Genomic DNA, 22,869 nt, shown 5'->3' on the forward strand with positions numbered 1-22,869 from the left:
GCTCGCCCTCACCGTCCACAGCGCAGACTTCATCTCCCTTAGCTGCTCGCCAGTAGAGTCCGTTGGTTAGGGTCTAGCGCTCCCTTTCCTCGCCATGGATACCGGCGGCAGCGCGGGGGCCGGACTCGGTGCTTGGTCGCCTCGGACGGCGTCGGGACGGAGTCGGAGGTGCTAGCCGCGGAGGACATCGGGCCGGAGTCAGAGGAGTTCGCCACTGGAGGACGTCGACGACCCGCTGCTATTCGTGGACTCTGACCAGCTGCTGTCCATCATGCTGGATTCGCTCGACCCTGCTGCTGCTCGCCGCGGACGGCAGTGGTCCCTAGTTTCCGCGGACGTCGTCACGCTGGATTCGTAGGAGGTCTTCAGCGGACGGCTGTGGCGCTGGACTCGCAGGAGCTAGACTGAGGTCGTGCTGCTCAGCCGCGGATGGCGTGGTGCCGGATTCGTAGGAGGTCAGCCGCGGACAGCGTGGTGCCGGAGTCCTTGCCGCCGGGCGCTTTCGTTTGCGGTCGCTGCCATCTCGTCCATGAGGACCGCGAAGCAGTGGAACCGTGCGCACTCGCTGATTCTACCCATGCCCTCGCTGTGGTCTCAGTCCACGCGGACTACTCCATCGATGCCATGCTCGGCCGCATCAACGTGGACTGCGAGCTTTTCATGGAGCACTACAAGGGCTTGCTTGCCGACAAAGGAGTACGCCAAAGCATCGGTAAGATTACAAATTTAGTTCATGAAACAATCAGCAATGGTTTAGTTCATGCAACATTACAAGATGTCTCTACTACAAAAGCTAACAAGCATCATTATAATTTTTTCATGCAGCAAGAGTAGCTTCGGCTTCATGTAGCAATGATGGATCACAAGGCAAACAAGATGGCAGCCGATCTTCTCTTTCTAGTGTTTCTTTTTTCATGTGAGGTATCTCAAACTTGTTGCAACCTTTCACTTTCATTGCTTCCAAGAAGACACCTTGTAGTGTTAGAAACATCCTGGTTTGCAAGGTGTGGCGAGTACTCCATGAATGACTACAAAACAATTGTGCAACAAAAGAACGAATGAGAAAACAATTGTGCAACAAAACATGTGTGAACAATTTGAATTGCTTCCATGAATTGCAAATTACCTCTTTGACGGCTAGGAACTAGAGCCTCTATAGTTTTTGCATCCTTTTTATATTGAATTGCTTGTATTGCTCGAAAGAAACCCAAGTCAAGAATGTTGAAATCCGGAGAGTTTGGTGGTTGACAGATTAGGCGAATATCAAATCCTCCTAGCTTAGCGGCCGCACATAAATTCCGGATCATCCAATTTCAAATGAGAGGGTGCATTGTCTTGTTGGATAAAGATTGGTCTACCCACATCTTCTCTTGGCCATTTGGATCTAATGGCCGGCAACACTTGGTTGATCATAAAGTCCCTAATCACATCTCTAGTGATCGATGTAATGGGCTTCATAACCATGTCGCCACGAACACGGCCGGTCCTCTCATTACTTCTCATAGCCGGTTCAAAATGAACAAGTGGGAAACATCCAATCCTACCATCAAAAGTACAAACCCCATCCCTAAACCTTGGTCGAGCGCAAGCACACAAGAACATGAGCCTAGGGATGTAGTTCTTGTTCTTACAAGTCCGATGTGGTACATCTTCTTCGGGTAGCAAATAATATCTTTCATTTTTTTGATGTAGGTAAAACCATTTCTCATCAATAAAAACAAAGTCATACAACTCCTTAAACTTTGGATCATCAAGCAACTCCCTGTTAACCATGTCAACACACCACTGTAACCTAGCCCTCTTGTTAGCTTCAGTGAGAAAGGGTTTGATGCTACTAGAGTGGCGCCTAAGGTAGCCTTTTTTCAAATACCTTTGAATCTGCCATCTGCTCAAATTTAGTGCCTTGCACACATCCTCTATAGTCATTCTTTGCTTTAGAGGAATGTTTCTCAATGCATCTAAGTCAACAGGGATTTGCTTGCGGCCTACTCTACCCTTCTTTAGACTTGAAACATCAACCGGAATGGAGTTTGCAAGTTGAGTTTTACCTCTTTTCCATAACCTTTGAACTGCCCGAATTTTAAGCCCAAATTGCTCGGCAACAATGGTAGTGTCCTTCTTGCCTAGTTTACCATTGTTGCTTCTAGCCAACAAAGATTGATAAACTTGTTTGCGGAGGTGTTCTGTCATCTCTTTATTTCGGTGGGGCTGTTGAACATGATCTGTTAAAAAAATAATGCTTTTCAAAGTTAAACAATGGCATTTTCTAGTATTTATAGAGAAAAAAAAACAAGGCCATTCATAGTGATCTTTTATTACAACAAGTTCTATTCAATGTTAAACATCACGGCAAGTTCTATTCTTAGCTAGCAACAGCAAGTTCTTTTATTAGCAAGCACATTTACTAGGCAAGATAATATTCGTAGTAGTACACGGCAGCATGTTCTGTTTAAACAAGCACAATCATGCAACTATAGGGTAAAACAAGCACGTTTATTGTTTGGCCACGGCATGTTCTAGCATGTTCTATTTACAGCAAAAAAACAAGCACAATCAGTTATGCTTGGCCACGGCAAGTTGTAAACAAGCACTTCATGATATTAATAGGCATGGCATATTCTATTAGCAAGATTGTGCTAACAAGCACTTGTAGTACGTACCAGCATGGTTCTGTAAATAATCAAAATCAACAGCTCCTCCAAAAAAATCTACTGGCAAGTTCAAATCAAACCCTGTCCAAAAAAATGAACAATCGTCTGAGAAAAAATTGCTCTGATCCAATTCAACGGAGCGGCGTCGGAGGCATGTTGAGATCATTACCATTGTTATTCTGATCCTCCATCAGAGGCATGTTGAGATCGAACGCAGCGGCATCGTGCTCGTCGAGGTCGAACGCAGCGGCGGCGTGCTCGTCGAAGTCGAACGCAGCGGCGACGTCGTCATCTTCAGCGCCAGGCTCGTTCAGATCGAAACCAGTCCACAAATCAGCCATGCTAAGCTCAGTACTCAAACGAAGTGGCATGAAGAACACATGTGGCGTGAGGAACTGAAGGACCGCGGCGCTTTATTAAACTGTCTGCAGGCATCCAAACGTCGCATGCACGAGCGCCAGGTTGAAAAATGAAAAATTGAATGGCAAAAACGCGGCCAAACTCGTTGATACCGCGCGAAAACTGGAAGCAAACGCGCGCCCAGGCGCGAGCGCGCACGGCGGACTTGCTCCGCACAGTAGCATGCAAAAATCGCCATGCAAACTAGCAATATCCAAAAATACATGCGCCCCCAGGAATCGAACCTGGGACCTTGGGGCACTTACCGCACTGCGCTAGCCACTCCAACTCTGATTCTTTCTTGTATACAATGAAACCCGCAGGCGTATTTAATAGGGGCATACAGGGAAAAATACCCTCTACTTAATGACTCCTTGGTAATCACACTCATGTCCAGAACGTCCTCTAATTAGGATACGGAAGGAGTATCTTTCTAGCATTTATTGGTGGGCTTTTAATTCTTTAATTGAATAAATAAATGGGCCGGCCCATATATTCCAACATTGTAGCCTTGTGTGATATATATCGAGTGTAAGAGATCAATAATACGTATTTTCCCACAGTCAACTTGCTCTTTGTTTTTTTTTAGATAGAAGGACACGGACCGATCTAGGTCTGGTCCGGTCCAGCGTGGTGGCATCGAACAGGCAGGCCCAGCTGGGGAGCGCGGTGCAGCAGGGGCCGTTCAGGAGCTAAAGCGAGGAGCCCGTGGGCCGTGGCCGAGGCCCGAGACGCGTGGAGCAGGGAGAGTCCTAACTCTTCATTTGTTCTTCTCACTGCATGCTAAATTGGCTACTAGTAATTTGCTAAAGAGGAAACGCGATCTCCTCTGTGATCCGCGGCTAATACCTTTGATATCTTTGGCAGTGGCACCGTGGTACGTGGCAGAGTGGGCCGCGCGCGGCTGCCTGATTGCACCATCAGTGCATGGTGATGATGACAGCGGCATTGGCTTCGACGGTGGCCATGATCGATCGATGAGAACAGAGATGATTGATGAGAATCGGGAGCGACGACTGCCGAGCAAATGAGCAAGAGCAGGCAGACAGGAGCGGCAAGCGAGACAAGCCCGTGTGACGATGATGGGCTGTTGTTACGCCTACGCACAGTCGTCGCCTTGGGGCCCCCCGGCTAGGCGCGGACTCGGTTGGAAGGGCGCAGAGATTTCCTGCAAGTGTGCGTCCGTCCCCATCCGTGCCGTGGCCAGGTCCTAGCGCCTTATCTGGTCTCGCCTCCGGCCAGAGGACACGACGAACGCAGAGATCGTGCGGAGGAGTAAACGGATCGTCCATAAATGCAGCGGGAACCACAGCTTCTTCTGAACGTACCACCACCAGATGAGCGAGCCACATGGTTTCTTTATTATTGGCAGGTAAACGAGGTCGGCACCGTACACGGCGACTTGGCTCATCAGAGACTTCTTCGTAGGTCTCCTACCTAGTCGACGGGTAGCCTAGCCTACTAGGTTCTCTCCTTTATTATTTGGCCGTTTGGAATTCGGTTCGGTTGCACATCACACATCATCAGATCAGCGACAAATTTGGGCGAAGGCATCGTCAGCGCGTGCCTCCACTTTTGCCTTTTCGAGTTTGGTACGGGGACTCACTGTTCCGGAGGCTCGATCGAACAGTAGTATCTCTCGCTAAGTCGCTAGGCAAGTAGGCAGTGGGCTGTTCATGGTCGTTGACATCCATCCCTTCCGCGAAAACGAGCGGCCAACGATTACCTTGCGAGCGGGCTTATTCGGCTTCTTTTTTCAGCCGAAACAGTATTTTTCTCTCACGACATTTCAACGTCAATGCCCTGCCCGCCACCCAGCCCTCATCTCATCCTCTCATGCCACGCGTGTAGTCGGCGGCGGCCCAGTTCGCCAGAGGGCCGAGGTTAGGTCAATCTCAGTGCGGGTTTCGTCAGAGTTTCATGGGCATTAAATATGCTGATATGGCACCCTATTGATGAAGAGAAATGATAAAAGTTCTATGGAAGTAGAGAGAGTTTCATGGGGATGAAACCTTTTGCATAGTTTCCAAAATATGGATATGTTGGAAACCGGACCATGAAATCCCCCACTGAGACTGGCCTTACAATTACAACAACATTACTCCGTACATTAGTATCTACATATAGTCTTCTCCCTCTCCTCCTGCTTAAGCATTATCGTTTAGTACATACACCCTCCGTTCCAAATATAAACGCACGTCTCGTTTCCCGAGGAGTCAAACATCTTAAAGTTTGACTAAATACACACAAAAATATACTAATACTTATGATGTATAATAAGTATCATTAGATTAAGCATAGAATATATTATCATAATAAAGTTATTGGGATATACAAACGTTGATGCTATTTTTTATATTTTTAGTTGAACTTAAAAACATTCAACTCGTCGAGAAACGAGATGTGCGTTTATTCTAGGACGGATAGAGTACCCTGGCTACTCGCATGGCGTATTTACGTGGACCTCCTCTTCTTTTATGTGCATGTGTCTGTCCAATTTTGGGTTAGTTGCAAATTTGCAATAATTTTCACCTACAGAACCAACTCCAGTTTGGTCAAGGCCGCGTATTATGCTACCTTATATATAGGGGATAGATGAAGAAGAAGAAACGGTTTGACTTATAGGCAGGGACAAAAACAACATCTCGATATATTTCTTTAGCATACTCAAAACCAAATATATTATTTCAATCGTGGTGGTGTTCATAAGCAAACTTGTCCTTGAGCTTAGGGTGTTCATTAGTTAATTGTAATTTTGTGTCCATCAGTTTTTTCTTATCCAGTAGACTATGGTTATACTAATGCCGTTTATACTACTGCCTAGCATTGACTTTTGATGATAATTCCAATTTTCAGAAGAGGTAAGCTAAGCCACCAGCCCACAACTGCCACGAGATCAAGAGGACTTCCATTATTGTGACGAAAGAATGCTTATTCTACTTGATGACAAGTGGCAATGAAATGATGGAAGAGGCCAAGGAGAGTGGTGACTGCCTCGCTCCGTCAGCGGCATGTACACATGCCTTTCCATCCTTTCGGCCCCAGCGAGGCAGCGATGATTAGGCAGCCGCCATTCGCCTCATCTAGCCTCCGCCTCCTATGATTGATCGATCCAGGTAGTATGCATTGACCATCTTTTCATCGTACTTTTTCAGTCAACGAACAATATTTTTTTCTCATAACAAATCAGCCAACAATGCTTTCAGCCATGACTTATCAGCCAAACGAACAAAGCATTGATCATTCGCCGATCCATCGATTCTCCGCACACACCTAGCTAAGACACCGCTTCAGATTCCCTCGATTGAGTGATTCGCTGGATTTAGCGTGATTCTTGCATTTGTTATCTAAAACAGATCTCGGGATGCTAAGACAGGTCTTAGTGAGATATCATGACATTAAATAAGCTGGCATGATATATGAAAAGAGATGATGAAATTTTTATGAGAATAAAAATTTACCTACACTGTTCTCAACACATGAGGTCCGAAAAAACTCGAACATGACACTACTACAGAATATACCTAGCCAAATAGGCCAGGCACGATGGGCCGACACGGGCTGGCCCGAAAAAGAACGATACTAACACGGCATAGGCACGGGTCCATAGTGCCTGGGCCGGCACGGGCACGATCTAGGGCTATGCCTGGCCCGCTGGTTCGGCCCGCAGTGCCGGCATGGGCACGACACGGTTAATGGGCCGGCACGACAGCGGCTCGATTATTTGTCACCGTTGGATGGCTTTAGGAAGCACGAGCACCGTTGGATGATTTGAGAGTGTCATATACATAAAGAAAAATGTGCCTGAAACCCTAACTAACTCTCCTCTCTAGCTCTCCTACGCAGATGCGCTCTCACTCTCGGCCTCTCCCCGACCTTCCCTCTTCTCTTTCACACAAAGACGCGTAGGCGCGTGCGCGGCCTCGCCCGTGGAGGCGCGCGCGGCCTCCCGCTCGCGAAGCTGGCGGCGGCGGCCCTAGCCCCAGCCCTGCAACGGCAACCTAGCTAGGCCCCAACCCCGGCACAGTGGCGGCGGCCCAAGCCTCGGCTCCGACCTCCCAATGGTGCCCTTGCGGCGGCGGCTTTGGTCTCCTAGCGGCGTCGGTGGCCCCGGCCTAACCTGTGATGTGTGTATTTATGAGATAAATATTGGGGATTTCTCGATCTGTGTTCCTAGATGCATTTTTCTTTGATTCATCGATCTAATTGGATTCTCGATCTGTGATTTAAGTTTCCTCTTCGATCTGTTCTGTGGTCGCTATGAATTTGGGGATCTCCAAACTACGAACGACACTAGCATGGTGAGCCGCCGTGCTCGGTGGCACAGTACGGCACGGATAAGAGGCCATAGAGCCGTGTCTGGGCCAAGACAGCGACACGGCGACACTATCAGGCACGGCACGGCTAAGCCATTGTGCCGTGTAGTGCCGTGCCTACCCGTGCCGTGCCTGGCCGTGCCCGTGGCAGTGCCGTGTCGGGCGGCCATCTGGCCATGTATACTACAGAACTGACATTCACTACCGGCTCATCACTGTGAGACGACAATGATAACCCTTCCTTGTCAAGTCATTAGCTGAAAATTAAAAAAATAATCTAGGGTCCTACTGGAGGCCTGTACGATAGTTATTCAATTTGAAATGGCAAATGCCAAATATCCTAATAACAAGCTAAGAAGAAGCAGGTGCGGGTGTCCCTCTTCCATACGACACGCCTACAAACAGCAAGTTCACGTGCATTTCCATCCTTTTGCGATGATTCGGCGGCCAGTCCTCCGTCGACGGATCCATCAACGTACACGTCTGGTTTGACCAACGTCACGAACTATACGCCAACACACAAACATGAAACATTGGCACTACTAGCTTTATTTACTTTTCGACGCTTGGCAGCGCCGCCTGGAGTGGAGCTGGAGAATTCCCTCTCGATTGAGTGATTCGTTTGACTGCACTCACAATATCATACAGATGCTTTTCAGGTTCATGTAAAGTTTGATGTGCATATATGCATCACTAGTTGCTCGTATATTATTCGGCTATCATAAGATAAGCGAGAGTGCACCAGTCATCTTCAAACGGTACATCTAATGTAGGCATGTAGCAGACAAGCCTACGGTTGCTAGACCAGTTGCTCAAGCCTCTGATGACGTCTCTCGTGACTAGAGTTCAAATTCTTGGTCAGGCGAATTTCTGGTCAGCGATGTGGAAACAACCCCCTCATCTATCCCGTTTTTCCAAAGCATAAGTAAAATGGACCTACCATTTCACCGGGTTACGAGCCCACGGGGTTCAAGGTTTTCTCGGGCTAGATAAGAAATATTATACCTTTTTGCCATGTCCATGGTTCTATAGATGCAGGCTCGGTTTTCACTTTCACCGTGGGCCGTGGCCCACATTAGGACCGAGGTGAACACTTTCTACAGTAAGTACAGCACAAGTGACGCAGCGCAATGCAAATATCCTGCCAGTTGCAAACGCGTTCAAAAGTCAGTACAAACTCTCTTGCATTTTCCTTTTACTCACGAACCACGGGAGCGCCCAGCGCCCAGAAGAGCAAAGCTCGTTTTCAAAAGTGGGTCAAGCGGCGCATTAAAAAGGTTGGCTGATTGGTGAGACTGAGAGGGAGAGCGCAATTTGGATTTTGGAGTGGGCAAGGGGATCGAATTTGAGACAGGGGCTTGAGCCTAATTACGACGCCAAGCGCGACTGCTCAATTGCAGGTCAGAGAGGGCGATCTGACACTGCTGCTTGATGAGAAGTCAAAAGTCAACATAAGAAATGGGACCACAGTATGTTTGTTAACTAGATGAATATATTCTCTGCGTTGTTGCATGAGTTCGAAGGGGACATTGAACTTTTTTCCGTTAGTAAGGCCACCCCCAACGCGCCACCGTATCGTGCTGCCCCAACCTCCACGTTAGCCTGCAACTACCATGTCAAATGCATCAGTAGCCTCGTAGAGGGTTCAAGTGACTTGCAGAAGCATCATAGCCTAATCTGACACTTTGCTGAAGTAAACGGTGAAGTGTTTGGGACCGCGGTCGTCGTGAGCATTGCGAGCTGCTAGTTCATTTTCGCGATTCTCGTGCCGAGTGCGGTTGAAAGAATCATCACGGCCACAGGGTGTTTGGCACGATTGTTCAATTCTTTTCACCGTCACCGTGGAATACGCGGTCCCAAACACGCCGGTAGAGAAAGAGCACACGTTTGTGAGAAGAGAGAGAGTCAGAGAGGACAAAATAGCTACATACAGTCTGTTCGCTGGGTCGTATTTGGCTTATAAGCCATAACTTATTAGCCAACTAACAGCATTTTTTTCTCACACCAAACCAGCCAACAGTACTTTCAACCATGGCTTATAAGCCAAACAAGCCCAAACAAATAGGGCGAGGTACTCTTTTGTATTGCCGAAGCTGTGATATGTCACAATAGACTTGGCATAAGTGGTAGCCTTGAATCTGTTCGCTGCACATGTTGAATAGTACTTTTTTGCTAAGGCTAACATCTTTATATGCCTGCGTTGGTGATTCCGTATAGAATCTGTGGTTAACCCCTCTCACAATGTGACATATTATTCAATCAGTAGGACTGAAATATGGTAGAAAGATTAGGGATCTAATGGAGAAAAATAGAGCCAACATATGTACTCAGCAAATTAAATAACATTAATGAAATTGTTTATTCCAATAATTAGCACAATGCATTTATATATTTAGGCACAAGCAGAACACTTTGATTTTATTAGGCTACCTACATGAGTTTCGGGCTACTTCAAATATCTTGGGTCTTATTTTAGAGCCTGTTTGGATCATTTTCTCTAAATATTAGAGCTCTAAAAATTTTGGAACACTTTAGCTCAACTTTAAGATCTAAAGCTCTAATGTAAAATGAGCTATAAAATTTAGAGCTAACTTTATACTACTTCTTTAGAGACTTTAGCTCTAAAGTTTAGACCTCTAAAGTTTAGAGGAAGAGATCCAAACAAGCATTTAGCCTTCTTCTGTGGAGTATAGATGTATGACCTTTCCAGTGAGCCGTGTCAATTGTTGTCTACACGCGCGGGAGGGCACGTCTGGCACACGGAGTCTAGGTGCTGCACCTTGGTTCATTGATACTAGGAAACAAATCGGGTTTAGTACTGTAGTTGCTGATGCTAAGGCTAGTCTTAGTGAAGATTTTATCTTACTATTTTCAAGACTCATGTGTAGACAAGTTTATCACCATAAAACTTTACAATATCTCTCTTCATTAATATTATGCACATCAGCTTATTTAATGCTCATGAAATTTTTATGAAACCTCCACTGAAATTGGTCTAAAAAAAGAAAACTGGTCTAAGAAAAGAAAAGGGAACCATTAGTTGGCATATGCATGGTACAAGTCCACGAAATAGATATGCAGTAGGGTGGTGCTACATCAATTGGAGTCTGCAAGTTTAATCGAGCTTTTGGGCGGAGTCTAAGTGCAACAAATCACAGATGCACTAATTTTCACAACGCTAATTGACTGGATGATTAATTCTACTGATGATGAGGCTAGTATTTACCGGCTAAATTATCATGTCTTTTATCCCGAAACACTTTTATGATTCTCGTTCTTTGTTACTTCAGTTCAGAATTGTGGATCCCTACGTACTAGAGCGATCAAGCCGGATAGGGTAACTGTCGCAGGGTCGGAACTACGGCAAGCATTGTTGTTCGAGTCGATGTCAGAGTACATGTCTCCGGTGGCTCGGGTGGACTCAACACATAAGAACCACAGAGGGGACGCAACGGTTTATCCTGGTTCGGCCCGATCGGCACTTAAGAGCACCCAAAATCGAGGGGTTACAACAGAGTGTAGAGAGATTTGATAGGGGTTAGTTCGGTGCTAATCCTAAGGTTGCCTCGCCGCCGGTGGAGTCTTCCCCTCGTCGGAGAGGAGGAAGACAATGGATGCGGCGGAGGAGCTCTCGGTGCCCCTCTCTGGGTTGCCCCTGCCCTCGGTGCTGAGCAGGAGCGGATCGAATGAGGAATCGAATGATCTGTCTGGGATCCTCCTCCCCCTCTAAGGTACGACCTTATCCCTTATGTACCAAGATAGGTCGGGTACATGGCGGTTCGGGGAGAAGTGTCTATGGTCTACATGCGCCAAAGTCCAGGAGGGTCTTGTAGCGGTGCTCTATGGACCGTGGCGGTGTCATGGAGCCAAAGAAGCCTTGGGCGTCGTCCGGCTGCTCTGTTCTGACACTCTGCGTGTCAGGCTGTGTCGGCTTGGACCGGCCTCCCCCAGGTGGACCTTCTGGAGTCTTCTTGGTGGCGAAGGAGGTCGGCTCCAGGGGCTGACGTACGGGCCTGGGAGCCGCCCAGTCCCTGGAGGCCGAGGAGACTTGTCTTCTTGTGTCACGCACCTACGTGACCCTGTCGCGGGAGCGGCTGGCAAGGCTGTGCCCGGAGTGCAGTGTCTGGGAGCCCCCGAGCCTTGATAGCTCAGGGCTCGTCTTCTTGCACCCGGTCCTTGGCTGGCGTCGTAGGCTGGGCAGGAGCCAAGGGCTAAGCGCGGGCGCGTTGTCGATCCGGTGCCTAAGGCTTGGGCGAGCCCCCAAGCCCTGAGCGGGGGTTGCGATGTGCCTAGGCTCGGTCAGGTTTCCTAGGTAGGGCACCATTGATCCCGAGGCTTAACATACCCATATGTTAGGATATCGTCAGGAGCCTCGAACCCTTCGTGGCCTCACTTATTCTTGTTCGTGATGGCGACAAAGGGTTGAATTCGATCTTCTGGTGACCGAGCTAACCATAGTGGGGGTGGCTTCCACCGACGAGAGTGCGATGTCCTACGTGGGACCCTTCCCCGGGTCTGACGGGGGCGCTCAGCTTTCGAGGCCGAGTGGTAGAGGTGCTGACCCCTTTTGGCCCTATGTCGCATAGGTCTATGGCCTGAGCGAGGGTTCGGTGAACTCGTCTGGGAGTTACCAACTCTAGGCCCGAGGGCATCCCTCCTTTCGGTCAGAGCCTGCCGTGGGTCGGGTGATCGAGAGCATTTGGGCTCTGGCTCGGGGCCACCTGATCACTCGACGCGCCACACCCTTCTGGGGGATTCGGTAGTAGACCCCGACCCTCTCGGGCTAGTCTTCTAGGGCTGACCTTCTATGACCACAGGTCGGGTGATGGTGAGTGCGCCGAGCTGGAGCAAAGGGCCCTCATTGGGTCCACCGCCTAGCGGCTCCCGACCCAACTCTAGAGACTTGGATGGTTTTGGGGGTGCGCCGCCCGAGCGCCCATCGATCGAGGGGTCGAGTTGCTCCGTCTAGGGAGCCATTACAGCCACCAAGGCCATCGTGGGGCCTCGATGCCTTCGTATTTTAGGCGGGATGGCAGCTCGGGGCTGCTGTTTCCCTCGAGGGGATGGGCTGCTACGATAATAGCCTCGGTGGCCAAGATTGCCATGCTCGTGCTACTAGCGGGTAAGTCCATGAAAACTCCAAGTTTACGGTTCTTCCATGCCTTGGGTGTATCCCCCAGAGGGGAGATTCTCGGTTTCCCGATCGAGCCACTTGTATAGTTCCCGAGCCCATCTATCGGTGCTCGTACCTCCCTCGTTGGGTCACCACGAGCGGCTCTAGGTCGATACTCAGACATCGCACGATGGTCGGCCAGCTTCGCTTTTCAGCATCCGACTAAGGCCTCTGGTGCCCAACCATGAGCATCCCTTGCACTTTAGGTGCCTTGGTCGGCCTTGAAGCCTCTTGGGCTGGCCTTAGAACCCTTAGCGATGCTCCACTTGGGGGCCCAGTACCGTCGTGTGGCTGGGAGACGTGATTCGACGAAGGATCGGGAATCACAAGGATAGCTGCAAATGAATGAAATAGACACAAGAGAAGGGAAAGAGGACATAGCTGGTAATGCGACAGCCGAGACTGTTCCGTTAGCGCCTTGCCGACCTTTCACCCATTCCTCCTGCTCCGTCCATCCGGTCCTTGGCTCTCCCGGGGGCCTCCTACTGTGATCCTTCTTCAAAGGGGGCAATGGGTGGTTAGCTTAGTCAATCCTTTGATGTGGCTGAGCCATTGCTGGAGTCGCTCGGGATGGAGACAGTAGTGAAGGCAGGCGAAGTAAGGAGGTCGGGAGGATGGGACTTATCTTGGTTTTTGTTGTTGGAGAGGTGGGTCGGTGAAGGAGGTCGGTAGGCGGGCACTTCTAGGTGGATGGCTCGAAAGTGGCCTTTCCTCATGGGGAAAGGTCGGAACTCTTCTCGATCGGGTCAACCCCTTCTGGGGGCCAAGCACCTAGATGGAGGGGCCAGCCGAGCCATCGCTGCCGCCAGGAGCCTTGGCCGCCTCGCCGATGCCCGTGTGGTCGGGCACCGCTGCTGCCTTAGCTGCTTCCTTCACCGGCGAACTTCCCATGTCGCGGCTAGGGCCGTCGGGAGCATAGGGGGTGATGAGCACAGCCGCTTGGGTGATGCATTCCTGCTCGCAGTAGTAGGCCTATTCAAAGCTACCTTCGACTGCGATGACTCCCTTGGGGCCAGGCATCTTCAGCTTCAGATAGGTATAGTTAGGGACAGCCATGAACTTGGCGAAGAATGGCTGGCCTAGGAGAGCCTGGTAGACATCGGGGAAGTCGACCACCTCAAAGGTGAGCGGCTCCTTGCGAAAGTTATCCGGCTCACCAAAGGTGATGTTGAGCTGGATGTGCCTGAGGGGCTAAAAGGTCCTAATGGCTAGAGGGGGATGAATAGCCTATAAAAACTTCTACAACAACACTTAAGCAAGATGGTTAGACAATTATGAAGCGAAGCAAGTGTTGCGCTAGCCTACTAAAAATGCAAGCCACCTACCACAATTCTAGTTGCTATAGTCTCTAAGAACACAATGCTATGTCTCTACCTCTCAGTTAGTGAGCTCTCAAAGACTAACTAAAGAGCCTCACTAACCACTAGACACGACACAAGCTAGCTAGCAAAACTAATTACACTAAAGAGCTTAGCTACACTAAGAAAGTAAATGCACAAGAGTGGTACGAAGGTTATACCGACATGGCAAGCGATGATCAATCAATGAATCACAACGAATACCAAGAAATCCTCGGGACAAGATGACACAAGATTTATCCCCGAGGTTCACTTGCTTGCCGGCAAGCTACGTCCTCATTGTAGCGATTCACCCACTTGGAGGTTCACACGCTAATAGACATCACACGCCTAACCTACAATCGGGTGCCGCACAACCAACACAAGATGGGGATCTACAAGCTACAAGCAATCCACTATAGTACCTTTTGGCTCTTTGCCGGGGAAAGGTCAAGAACCCCTCACAATCACCATGATCGGAGTCGGAGACAATCACCTTCCTCTGCTCGACTGATCCTCGCTAGCACCAAGTCCATTTAGGTGGTGGAAACCACCAAGAGAAACAAGTGAATCCCACAGCAAAACACGAACACCAAGTGCCTCTAGAAGCAATCACTCAAGCAATGCACTTGGATTAACTCCCAATCTCACAAAGATGATGAATCAATGATGGAGATGAGTGGAAGGGCTTTGGCTAAGCTCACAAGGTTGTTATGTCAATGCAAATGGCCAAGAGAGTGAGCTAGATCTAGCCATGGGTCAAGTCTCTCCATGCCAAGCGATCAAGTAGCCACCGGACGTAGCCAACCAGTGACCTAACACTATGCCACTATGTCTACATGCGCGTTGCACCGTAGCCAACACGCTGAGACCGAACGTGCCTGCTGCCTTCACCTAACACCTAGCCGAGCCGCATTAGATAAACTCCAGTAAGCATTCAGAGACGAAAAAAACACTACCGGACGCAGTCAGATCGTAGAGGACTAGACGCGACCCTATGTCGGATCGCCTCTAGTCACACGCACTCACATACATCAGCATATGTCACTCTAGACCAGACATAGGCCCTTGCACGTCTGGTCACAATTACTGTGCAGCATCTTGGTCAAGACCCAGATAGAGCCCGAGCTCGCCTGCTTCACTAAAATTGACCGGACGCTCAAACATTGAGTCCGGTCACTTCGAAACCCGAGTCCGGTCAGTAAAAAACAACGCTTCCTCTTCTCCAACTTTGCCACCCTTGATCAAATGTGCCAACCACCAAGTGTTTCACCTTATGCGCATGTGTTAGCATGTTTTCACAAACTTTTTCAAGGGTGTTAGCACTCACTAGAGTCTAAATGCATATGCAATGAGTTAGAACATCTAGTGGCACTTTGATAACCGTATTTCGATACGAGTTTCATCCCTCTTAATAGTATGGCTATCTATCCTAAATGTGATCACACTCGCTAAGTGTATCGATCACCTAAAATACAAAAGCTCCTATCAAGATTCACCTTTGCCTTGAGCTTTTTGTTTTTCTCTTTCTTCTTTTCCAAGCCTGAGCACTTGATCATCTCCATGGACTCCACCATCATCCTCATCATGATCAACTCCATTTGCTCCATCACTTGGAATGTGCTTCCCTATTCTCATGATCACTAGAGCAAGTAGGTTAGCACATAAGGTTTGATCAATTCACCAAAACCAAACTAGAGCTTTCAATCTCCCCCTTTTTGGTAATTGATGACAACCCTTTCACAAAGATATGAATTGAAATTCAATTGAATCCATGTTGCTTGCCCAAGGCATATTTACCATATGTAAAAGGATTTGGACAAGTTTCATGAACCCCAATTGATAGCATTAGCTCCCCCTACATATGTGCTAAGAGTTTGGATTGAAGCTTGCACATATGTATAAATTGGAGTTGTGGGAGAGTAATGTCTACCAAATGATGTTAAGGTATAAGAGATGGACCTTTGAAGCGTGATACCAATCAGAGTGCACCAAATATACCATCCTTAGCACCATGGTTAGTTAGATATCACTTGCAAAGACAAGAACTAGATACCTCATGAGATCAATATTATATGCAAGGTTTTAGTACCACTTGTGAAAGCAAAGTAAGGCATATCTAACTATCACCTATGCATGCTAGTTTTTCATTTCATCAATCAAACCTACAACTAGCATACACGACACAAGCATGGGATTTTAATTTAAAACTTGTGCCATGAAGCATACATATGAAATGCACATTCAAATGCATCAATCTAGTTTATGAGCTTGCTCCCCCTACTTGTGTTCTCAAATTTTAATTGATCCCCTTACTTTCATATTTCTCCCCCTATTTCTCTCTCCCTATTTCTCTCCCCCTATCTTTGTGACTTACTTCTCCCCCTTTGTCATCAATGACCACAAAGGTCTAATTTTAGATAGGTTAAGATTATAAATGTCAATCAATGGGGTGAGGATCATTTTTCCAAATTTGGTCCAATTTAGAGCACTTGCCTAAGATATTTAACTCGGTTTGATCCAAGGACAAGCTTCTTCACATCTCATTTCAAGGGTTATCTTGTACCATATTGAGTTAAACACTATGGCTCATTTTCTAGATCAAATAAAAGGTTCACAAGCCTACAAACATGTCATATGCTACCATTAGGTCATATCAAGCATAGAAGCAATAGTGGTACCACACAAGCATCAAATCTATTTGATTTTCATGAATGAGCCTATAAACATGAGAAATGACTAGATGCACTAAACAAGTCCTTAGCAAAGGATGTATACATGCCAATCAACTTTTACCTTGGATTGCCGAAGGAGAGACATACCATATAGTGGGGGTGCATCAACACATATTTGAGAAATCCAATATGTTCAACTTATTCCTTAGCTTGCAAAACCTTTTCTCATCAAGTGATCTGGTGAATATGTTGGCAAGTTGATCTTCAGGTGCCCACACCCTTAATTGAAATGTTCCCTTTTTGTTGATGATCTCTTATAAAATAGTGGTGAACATCAATGTGCTTTGTTCTTGTATGTTGAACCAGATTGTTGGTTAGCTTGATTGCACTCTTATTGTCACATAGCAATGGCACTTTCTTACACTTGATTCAAAGTCATTCAATGTGGCCTTCATCCAAAGAATTTGTGCACAACAACTATCAGCGGATATGTATTCAGCTTCGGTGGTTGATAATGCAACACTATTTTGCTTCTTTGATGACCATGAAACATGTGATCTTCCTAACAATTGACATATGTCCGAGGTGCTTTTCCTTTCAACCTTGTGTCGTGGGGTCGAAACCACGGCAAACATGTTGTTCGAGTCAGGTGTTAGAGTATGGGGTCTTCGGTGGCTCGGGTGGACTCAGGAACATAAGAATCACACAAAGAAGACGCAATGGTTTATCCTAGTTTGGGCCAATTCGGTCCCTATGTCCAGCAGCTAATGATTTTATACTCAAGAGCACCCAAAATCTAGGGGTTACAACAGAGTGTAGAGGAAGAAGATTTGGTAGGGGGGTTAGCTTGATGCTAATCCTAAGGTTGCCTCACCTCTGGTGGAGTCTCCCCTTGTTGGAGAGGAAGGAGATGGCGAGATGCGGTGGAGGAAGGGCTCTCGGTGGCCCTCTCTAGGTTGCCTTGCTCTCAATGTAGAGCGGAGGCCGATGGAATGGAATGGAGTGTCTGGTGATCGAACTAGGATCCTCCCCCCTCTAGGTCCGACCTTATCCCTTATATAACAAGATAGGTCGGGTACAAGGTGGTTTGAGGGTTATAGTCTATGGTCTACGTGCGCCAAAGTCTAGGAGGGTCTTGTAGCGGTGCACCATGGACCGTCGAGGTATCTTGGAGCCGAAGAAGCCTAGGCATCGTCCGGACTGCTCTATTCTGACACTCTATGTGCCAGAGGGTGTCGGCTTGGACCTGGCCTCCCCCGGGTGAGACCTTCTAGAGTCTTTTTGGTGGCGAAGGAGGTCGGCTCTAGGGGTTGACACGCAGGCCTAGAAGCCCCTGAGCCCCCAAAGGCCATAGGGAAGCTTTGTCTTCTTGTGTCACGCCCCTAGATGTGACCCTATCGGAGGAGCAATTGGTAGGGGCACACCTAGGGAGCGATGCTGGGGAGCCCTCGGGCATCTGTAGCCTAGGGCTTGTCTTCTTGTGCCTAGGCCTTGGCTAGCATCGTTAGCCAGGGCAGGAGCCAAAGATCAGGCTTGGTCGCAGCCATAGATCAGGAGCCCAAGGCTCGAGGAAGCCCTGAGCCCCAGGCAGGAAGTCATTGTTGGCGATGCTTAACTTATAATCCTACCGCTAACATTTAAACAAAAAATAAGCAAATGTAAAACACCAAAACTTGAAATTATGGGTTTTTACTCACACTTTTCATGAGTTTTGGTACAAGCATATTTTGCAGGTCACAAACATAAAATGCATAGAGAAATTGACCAAAAGGCACTTTCTGACGCATGAACTGAGCAAAGTTATGACAAAGGCACCTACCACCTCAACTCAAATGGAGCAAAGCACCACCAGGAAGCGATCTAGGTCTAGCCCAAAGCCTACCATGTGAAGGCATTGGCCAGAGGCAGTGGTCAAGGGGTGGCCGACCCTAGGGGGCGACCGAGGCTAGAGGCGGGCGACCCCCTCCGGGCGCCTCCCTGCCTCTCCTCGCTCTGGCGGTGGCATGCCACCATGCTAAGGCGGTGAAGCTCCTATTTCACGCCAAGAATAGCTTGAAGCACCGCCATCCTCCTAGTATAAATAGAGAGGTAGGGCTCCCCTCTACAAGAGAATAAGAAGAGCAAGGAAGAGAGGGAGAGTTTCATTTTTGCTTAGCTTTAGCTAGAATAAGGGTGGAGTGAGTGAGGAAAGAGTTGGAGAAGTGCCAGGGCTGTCAGCAACCTCCCTTAGTGTACTCGCTACACTTAGCTTAGCGTCAGAGTTATCTTCGCTTAGGATATCTATCCTTAGAAAAACCTCACTACCTAAGCTACCTTTCTCTTGTTTTCTTTAAGCGAACTAGCTAAGAGACTCGCACATCCGTTCCTTTGGGAAAATATGATACCCTGAATATCTCCGGGTGAAGTGCTACAATGATGTATCCGTGCGCTTGCGGATTCCTTTGCTTACGCTAAGAAACACTAACAAGCATTTCTAGCACCAGTTGCCGGGGAACAGTTGTCATTTTAGTCTCCGAACCTAGTCACATGTGTATCTTTTATTTTACCTTTCTTTTTATTCTTTTCCAATGGAGCACAAAACAATTCACCAACTTTCTGCTCCCAAGGGCGAGTTCTTAGACCCACCGCAATCCTCAAAGCCAATCATAGCTTCTAGCTATGAACTTCACCCTAGCTTTATAGCCATGGTTCGGGAACAAACCTTCTCGGGGTTCAATTATGAAAACCCCTACCATCACCTAAGGGAGTTTGAGTAGTTTTGTGCTTGCCTGACCATTTCAGGCATGTGACAAGACACACTTCGGTGGAAGTTGTTTCCCTTCTCACTTTGATGAGAGGGCGAAACAATGGTACACCCATAATGTAGGGAAGGTAGCTGGCGATTGGGAAGAATTAAGGAACAGATTCTATCTTGCGTTCTTCCCTATATCCTGAATTGCTGCCCTACGACAAGAGATCCTCAATTTCCAACAAAAAGAGAAGGAAACCATAGAAGCAGCCTAGGACAGATTTTTAATCCTAACACGCTCTAGCCTAGACTTTTCTATACCCAACCATGTGTTGTTGCAACATTTTTGGTTAGGGCTTAGCAAGGAGTCTACACTATAACTTGACATAACTGTCGAAGGTTCATTCACATACAAAACCACTAAGGAAGGAGAAGCTCTCCTAGACCGCATTCTAGAAAACACTCCTCCCTTATAACCCCTCCGTGTAGAGCCTATGTTAAATCATGTGGAAGTCTCTTTGGCCGAGGCCGAACCTACACTTTCGATCCAAGAACTCTTACCCGAACTAGAAGATCTGGAGAAAGGTCTCCAACCTTCAGACCTTCCACCTTTTCGAGGATGACCTTTTCGAAGACTTTGGAAATACCTTGAATTATTTATGTCAAAGGAGACCACCAGTTCCTGTCACTCCGTTGGACCCGGTAGATGAGGAATTCCTGAGAAACTCAATCAAGGAATTGACCACCATTATGAGCAATGAATGGGTTGAAGAATCAGAACTCTCTTATGAAGAAATTCAGATACACACCCCTTCTTCAACCATTCAATGCTAGAATTAGTAGAACCATGGTAGATGTGCTTTACAATCCAACAGTTGGGGCAAATCTTATGTCTAAATCTTTTGCAAGTACCTATTTAGGTGACGAACCCATCGCTCCAACTAATAGATCCCTCAGGATTGCTCCGCATACCAATTTGAAGGGACTTGGGCTCCTACACAACGTAACAATACATCATGATAAAGTCAAAATGGAGCTCGATTTCCATGTCTTTGACATGAAGATTTTGACATCATGATAGGGCACTCCTTAGAAAAACTTTTCGCTAACCCACCTAAAATGGGGGAACTAGACGTAAAGCTAGGGAGAGACACTTTTATAATTTCTATCACTCGAGCTAAAAACTCGGTGGCAGACACTCTCCCCTACCATGAACTGCCTAAGGAGGTCATGTCGGTCTCACCATTTGAATCTCCTAAGTTGTCCTTAGAAAAAGACGCCAAACTCTTTATAGAAGAAGAGGACGACCTAGGCGAAACCATTGATCTTCCTCAAGAAGAAGTACAGACATGACCCCCATTGAACTTAAAGCCCTACCACTGGCCTTCATTACACTTTCTTGAATGGCGACAAACAAGCTCCTGTAATCATAAGCGACAAGCTTACTGATGAGGAGACGTCCAAACTCATCGCTATCTTAGAAAAACATAGGTTAGTTTTTGGGTATTTACTCCAAGATCTTAAGGGGATAAGTCCGACGCTTTGTACCCATCGTATCCCTATTGACCCTACAAGCACACCATCACGTGAACCCCAATGTAGGCTCAATAACACAATGCGGGAAGTCATGAAGAAGGAAGTCCTAAAACTTCTTCATGCCAGGATTATCTATCCTGTACCTCATAGCTACTGGGTCAGTCCCAGTCCAGGTGGTGCCCAAGATTGGGGGCATGACGGTCGTAGAAAACAATAAGAACTGAATTAATCCCACAACGAACCATCACGGGGTGGAGGATGTGTATAGACTACCGAAAACTCAACGCAGGCCACAAAGAAAGACCACTTCCCACTGCCCTTTAATGATGAAATGTTAGAGCGGTTGGCGAAGCACTCCTTTTAGTTTTCTCGATGGGTATTCGAGGTATCACCAAATTCCTATCTACCTCGATGATCAAAGCAAGACTACTTTTACATGCCCATATGGAACATATGCATATAGATGAATGTCTTTTGGGCAGTGTAATGCACCCGCCTCTTTTCAAAGATGCATGATGTCAATTTTCTCAGACATGATAGAAGAAATTATAGAGGTTTTCATGGATGATTTTTTAGTCTATGGAAAAACTTTTGATCATTGTCTAGAAAATTTAGACAAAGTCTTGCACCGATGCCAGGAAAAAGATTTAGTGCTTAATTGGGAAAAATATCATTTTATGGTTCAAGAGGGCATCGTTCTTGGACACTTAGTGTCTGAGAGGGTGATTGAAGTTGACAAAGCAAAAATTGAAGTTATAGAACAGCTACCACCCCCTATGAACATAAAAGGAATCCATAGCTTTTTAGGACACGCAGGTTTTTATAGATGATTTATTAAGGACTTCTCACAAATCTCTAGGTCATTGACGAACCTGCTAGCTAAGGATGTACCTTTTGAGTTCACTGATGAGTGCTTAAATGCTTTCCAAACACTCAAGAAAGCACTCATCTCAGCACCAATCATCCAACCACTTGATTGGTCGCTGCCATTTGAAATAATGTGCGATGCTAGTGATTATACCGTTGGTGCGGTCCTTGGCCAAACCAAAGATAAAAAGCATCATGCAATTGCCTATGCTAGCAAAACACTAGCAGGAGCACAACTTAATTATGCCACCATGGAAAAAGAACTTCTTGCAGTTATTTTTGCTATTGATAAATTTAGATCTTACTTAGTGGGAGCAAAAATAATTGTTTACACCGATCATGCTGCACTTAAATATTTGCTCACTAAGAAAGATGCAAAACCACGCCTCATAAGATGGATTCTTATACTCTAAGAATTTGACTTAGAAATAAAAGATAAAAAGGGAGTAGAGAATACTGTTGCAGATCATCTATCGCGTATGCCAGCCACTAACATGGAGGAACTACCAATCTATGACTTCCTACATGACGACATGCTGCTAACGATGATGGATTCAAACCCATGGTACACGAACATTGTCAATTTCATGGTTTTAGGGTACGTACCACCGGGCGAGAACAAGAAGAAGCTACAAACTGAAAGCAGACATCCTCTTTGGGATGACCCATACCTCTACAGGATGTGTGCTGATGGCCTATTAAGAAGGTGAGTGCCTGCAGCAGAGGGGATACAAATCATCGAAAAATGCCATGCAGCTCCATACAGAGGCCACTATGGAGCATTCTGCACTCAAGCCAAAATCTGGCAAGTGCTGGATTTTTCTGGCCAACAATGTATGAAGACACCAAAAAATTCATCCGAAGGTGTCGAAAATGCCAGTTGCAAGGCGGCATCACGTCTTGCAATGCAATGCCCCTCAACTACAACCTTCAAATAGAAATATTTGATTTGTGGGGCATTGACTTCATGGGACTATTCCAAAAGTCCCAAGATTGTGAGTACATCCTCGTCGCCGTCGACTATGTATCAAAATGGGTGGAAGCTTTGCCATGCAGAGGTGCCGACGCCAAGAGTGCTAGGAGAATGTTTCACGAAGTGATCTTCCCTCGCTTTGGAACACCGAGAATGGTAATAAGCGATGGGGGTCCCACTTCATCGACAAGACCTTCATAGCCTTCCTAAGGGA

General features: G+C 47.1%; 1 protein-coding gene across 1 annotated transcript; it reads right to left on the reverse strand.

The window, feature by feature from the left end:
- Positions 1 to 1,278: 1,278 nt before the first annotated feature.
- LOC136454918 (uncharacterized) lies at positions 1,279 to 3,329 on the reverse strand. Its single transcript, XM_066455159.1, has 3 exons — positions 2,821 to 3,329; positions 2,661 to 2,732; positions 1,279 to 2,222 (listed from the first exon to the last, which is right to left on the reverse strand). Exons 1-3 carry the CDS (start codon positions 3,020 to 3,022, stop codon positions 1,279 to 1,281), a joined length of 1,218 nt encoding a protein of 405 aa, XP_066311256.1. The 5' UTR covers positions 3,023 to 3,329.
- Positions 3,330 to 22,869: the final 19,540 nt, after the last annotated feature.

Source organism: Miscanthus floridulus, chromosome 5, assembly GCF_019320115.1.
Source record: "Miscanthus floridulus cultivar M001 chromosome 5, ASM1932011v1, whole genome shotgun sequence".
NCBI classification, from domain to species: Eukaryota; Viridiplantae; Streptophyta; class Magnoliopsida; order Poales; family Poaceae; genus Miscanthus; species Miscanthus floridulus.

Excerpts from the sequence above, each read along its gene's own strand:
- LOC136454918 (XM_066455159.1), bottom strand. The coding sequence starts at position 3,022 with ATGCCACTTCGTTTGAGTACTGAGCTTAGCATGGCTGATTTGTGGACT. Across the intron at positions 2,733-2,820 it reads GGAGGATCAGAATAACAATG|GGTTTGATTTGAACTTGCCA; the intron begins GTAATGATCTCA and ends TTTTTTGGACAG. Across the intron at positions 2,223-2,660 it reads TTATTTACAGAACCATGCTG|ATCATGTTCAACAGCCCCAC; the intron begins GTACGTACTACA and ends TTTTTTTAACAG.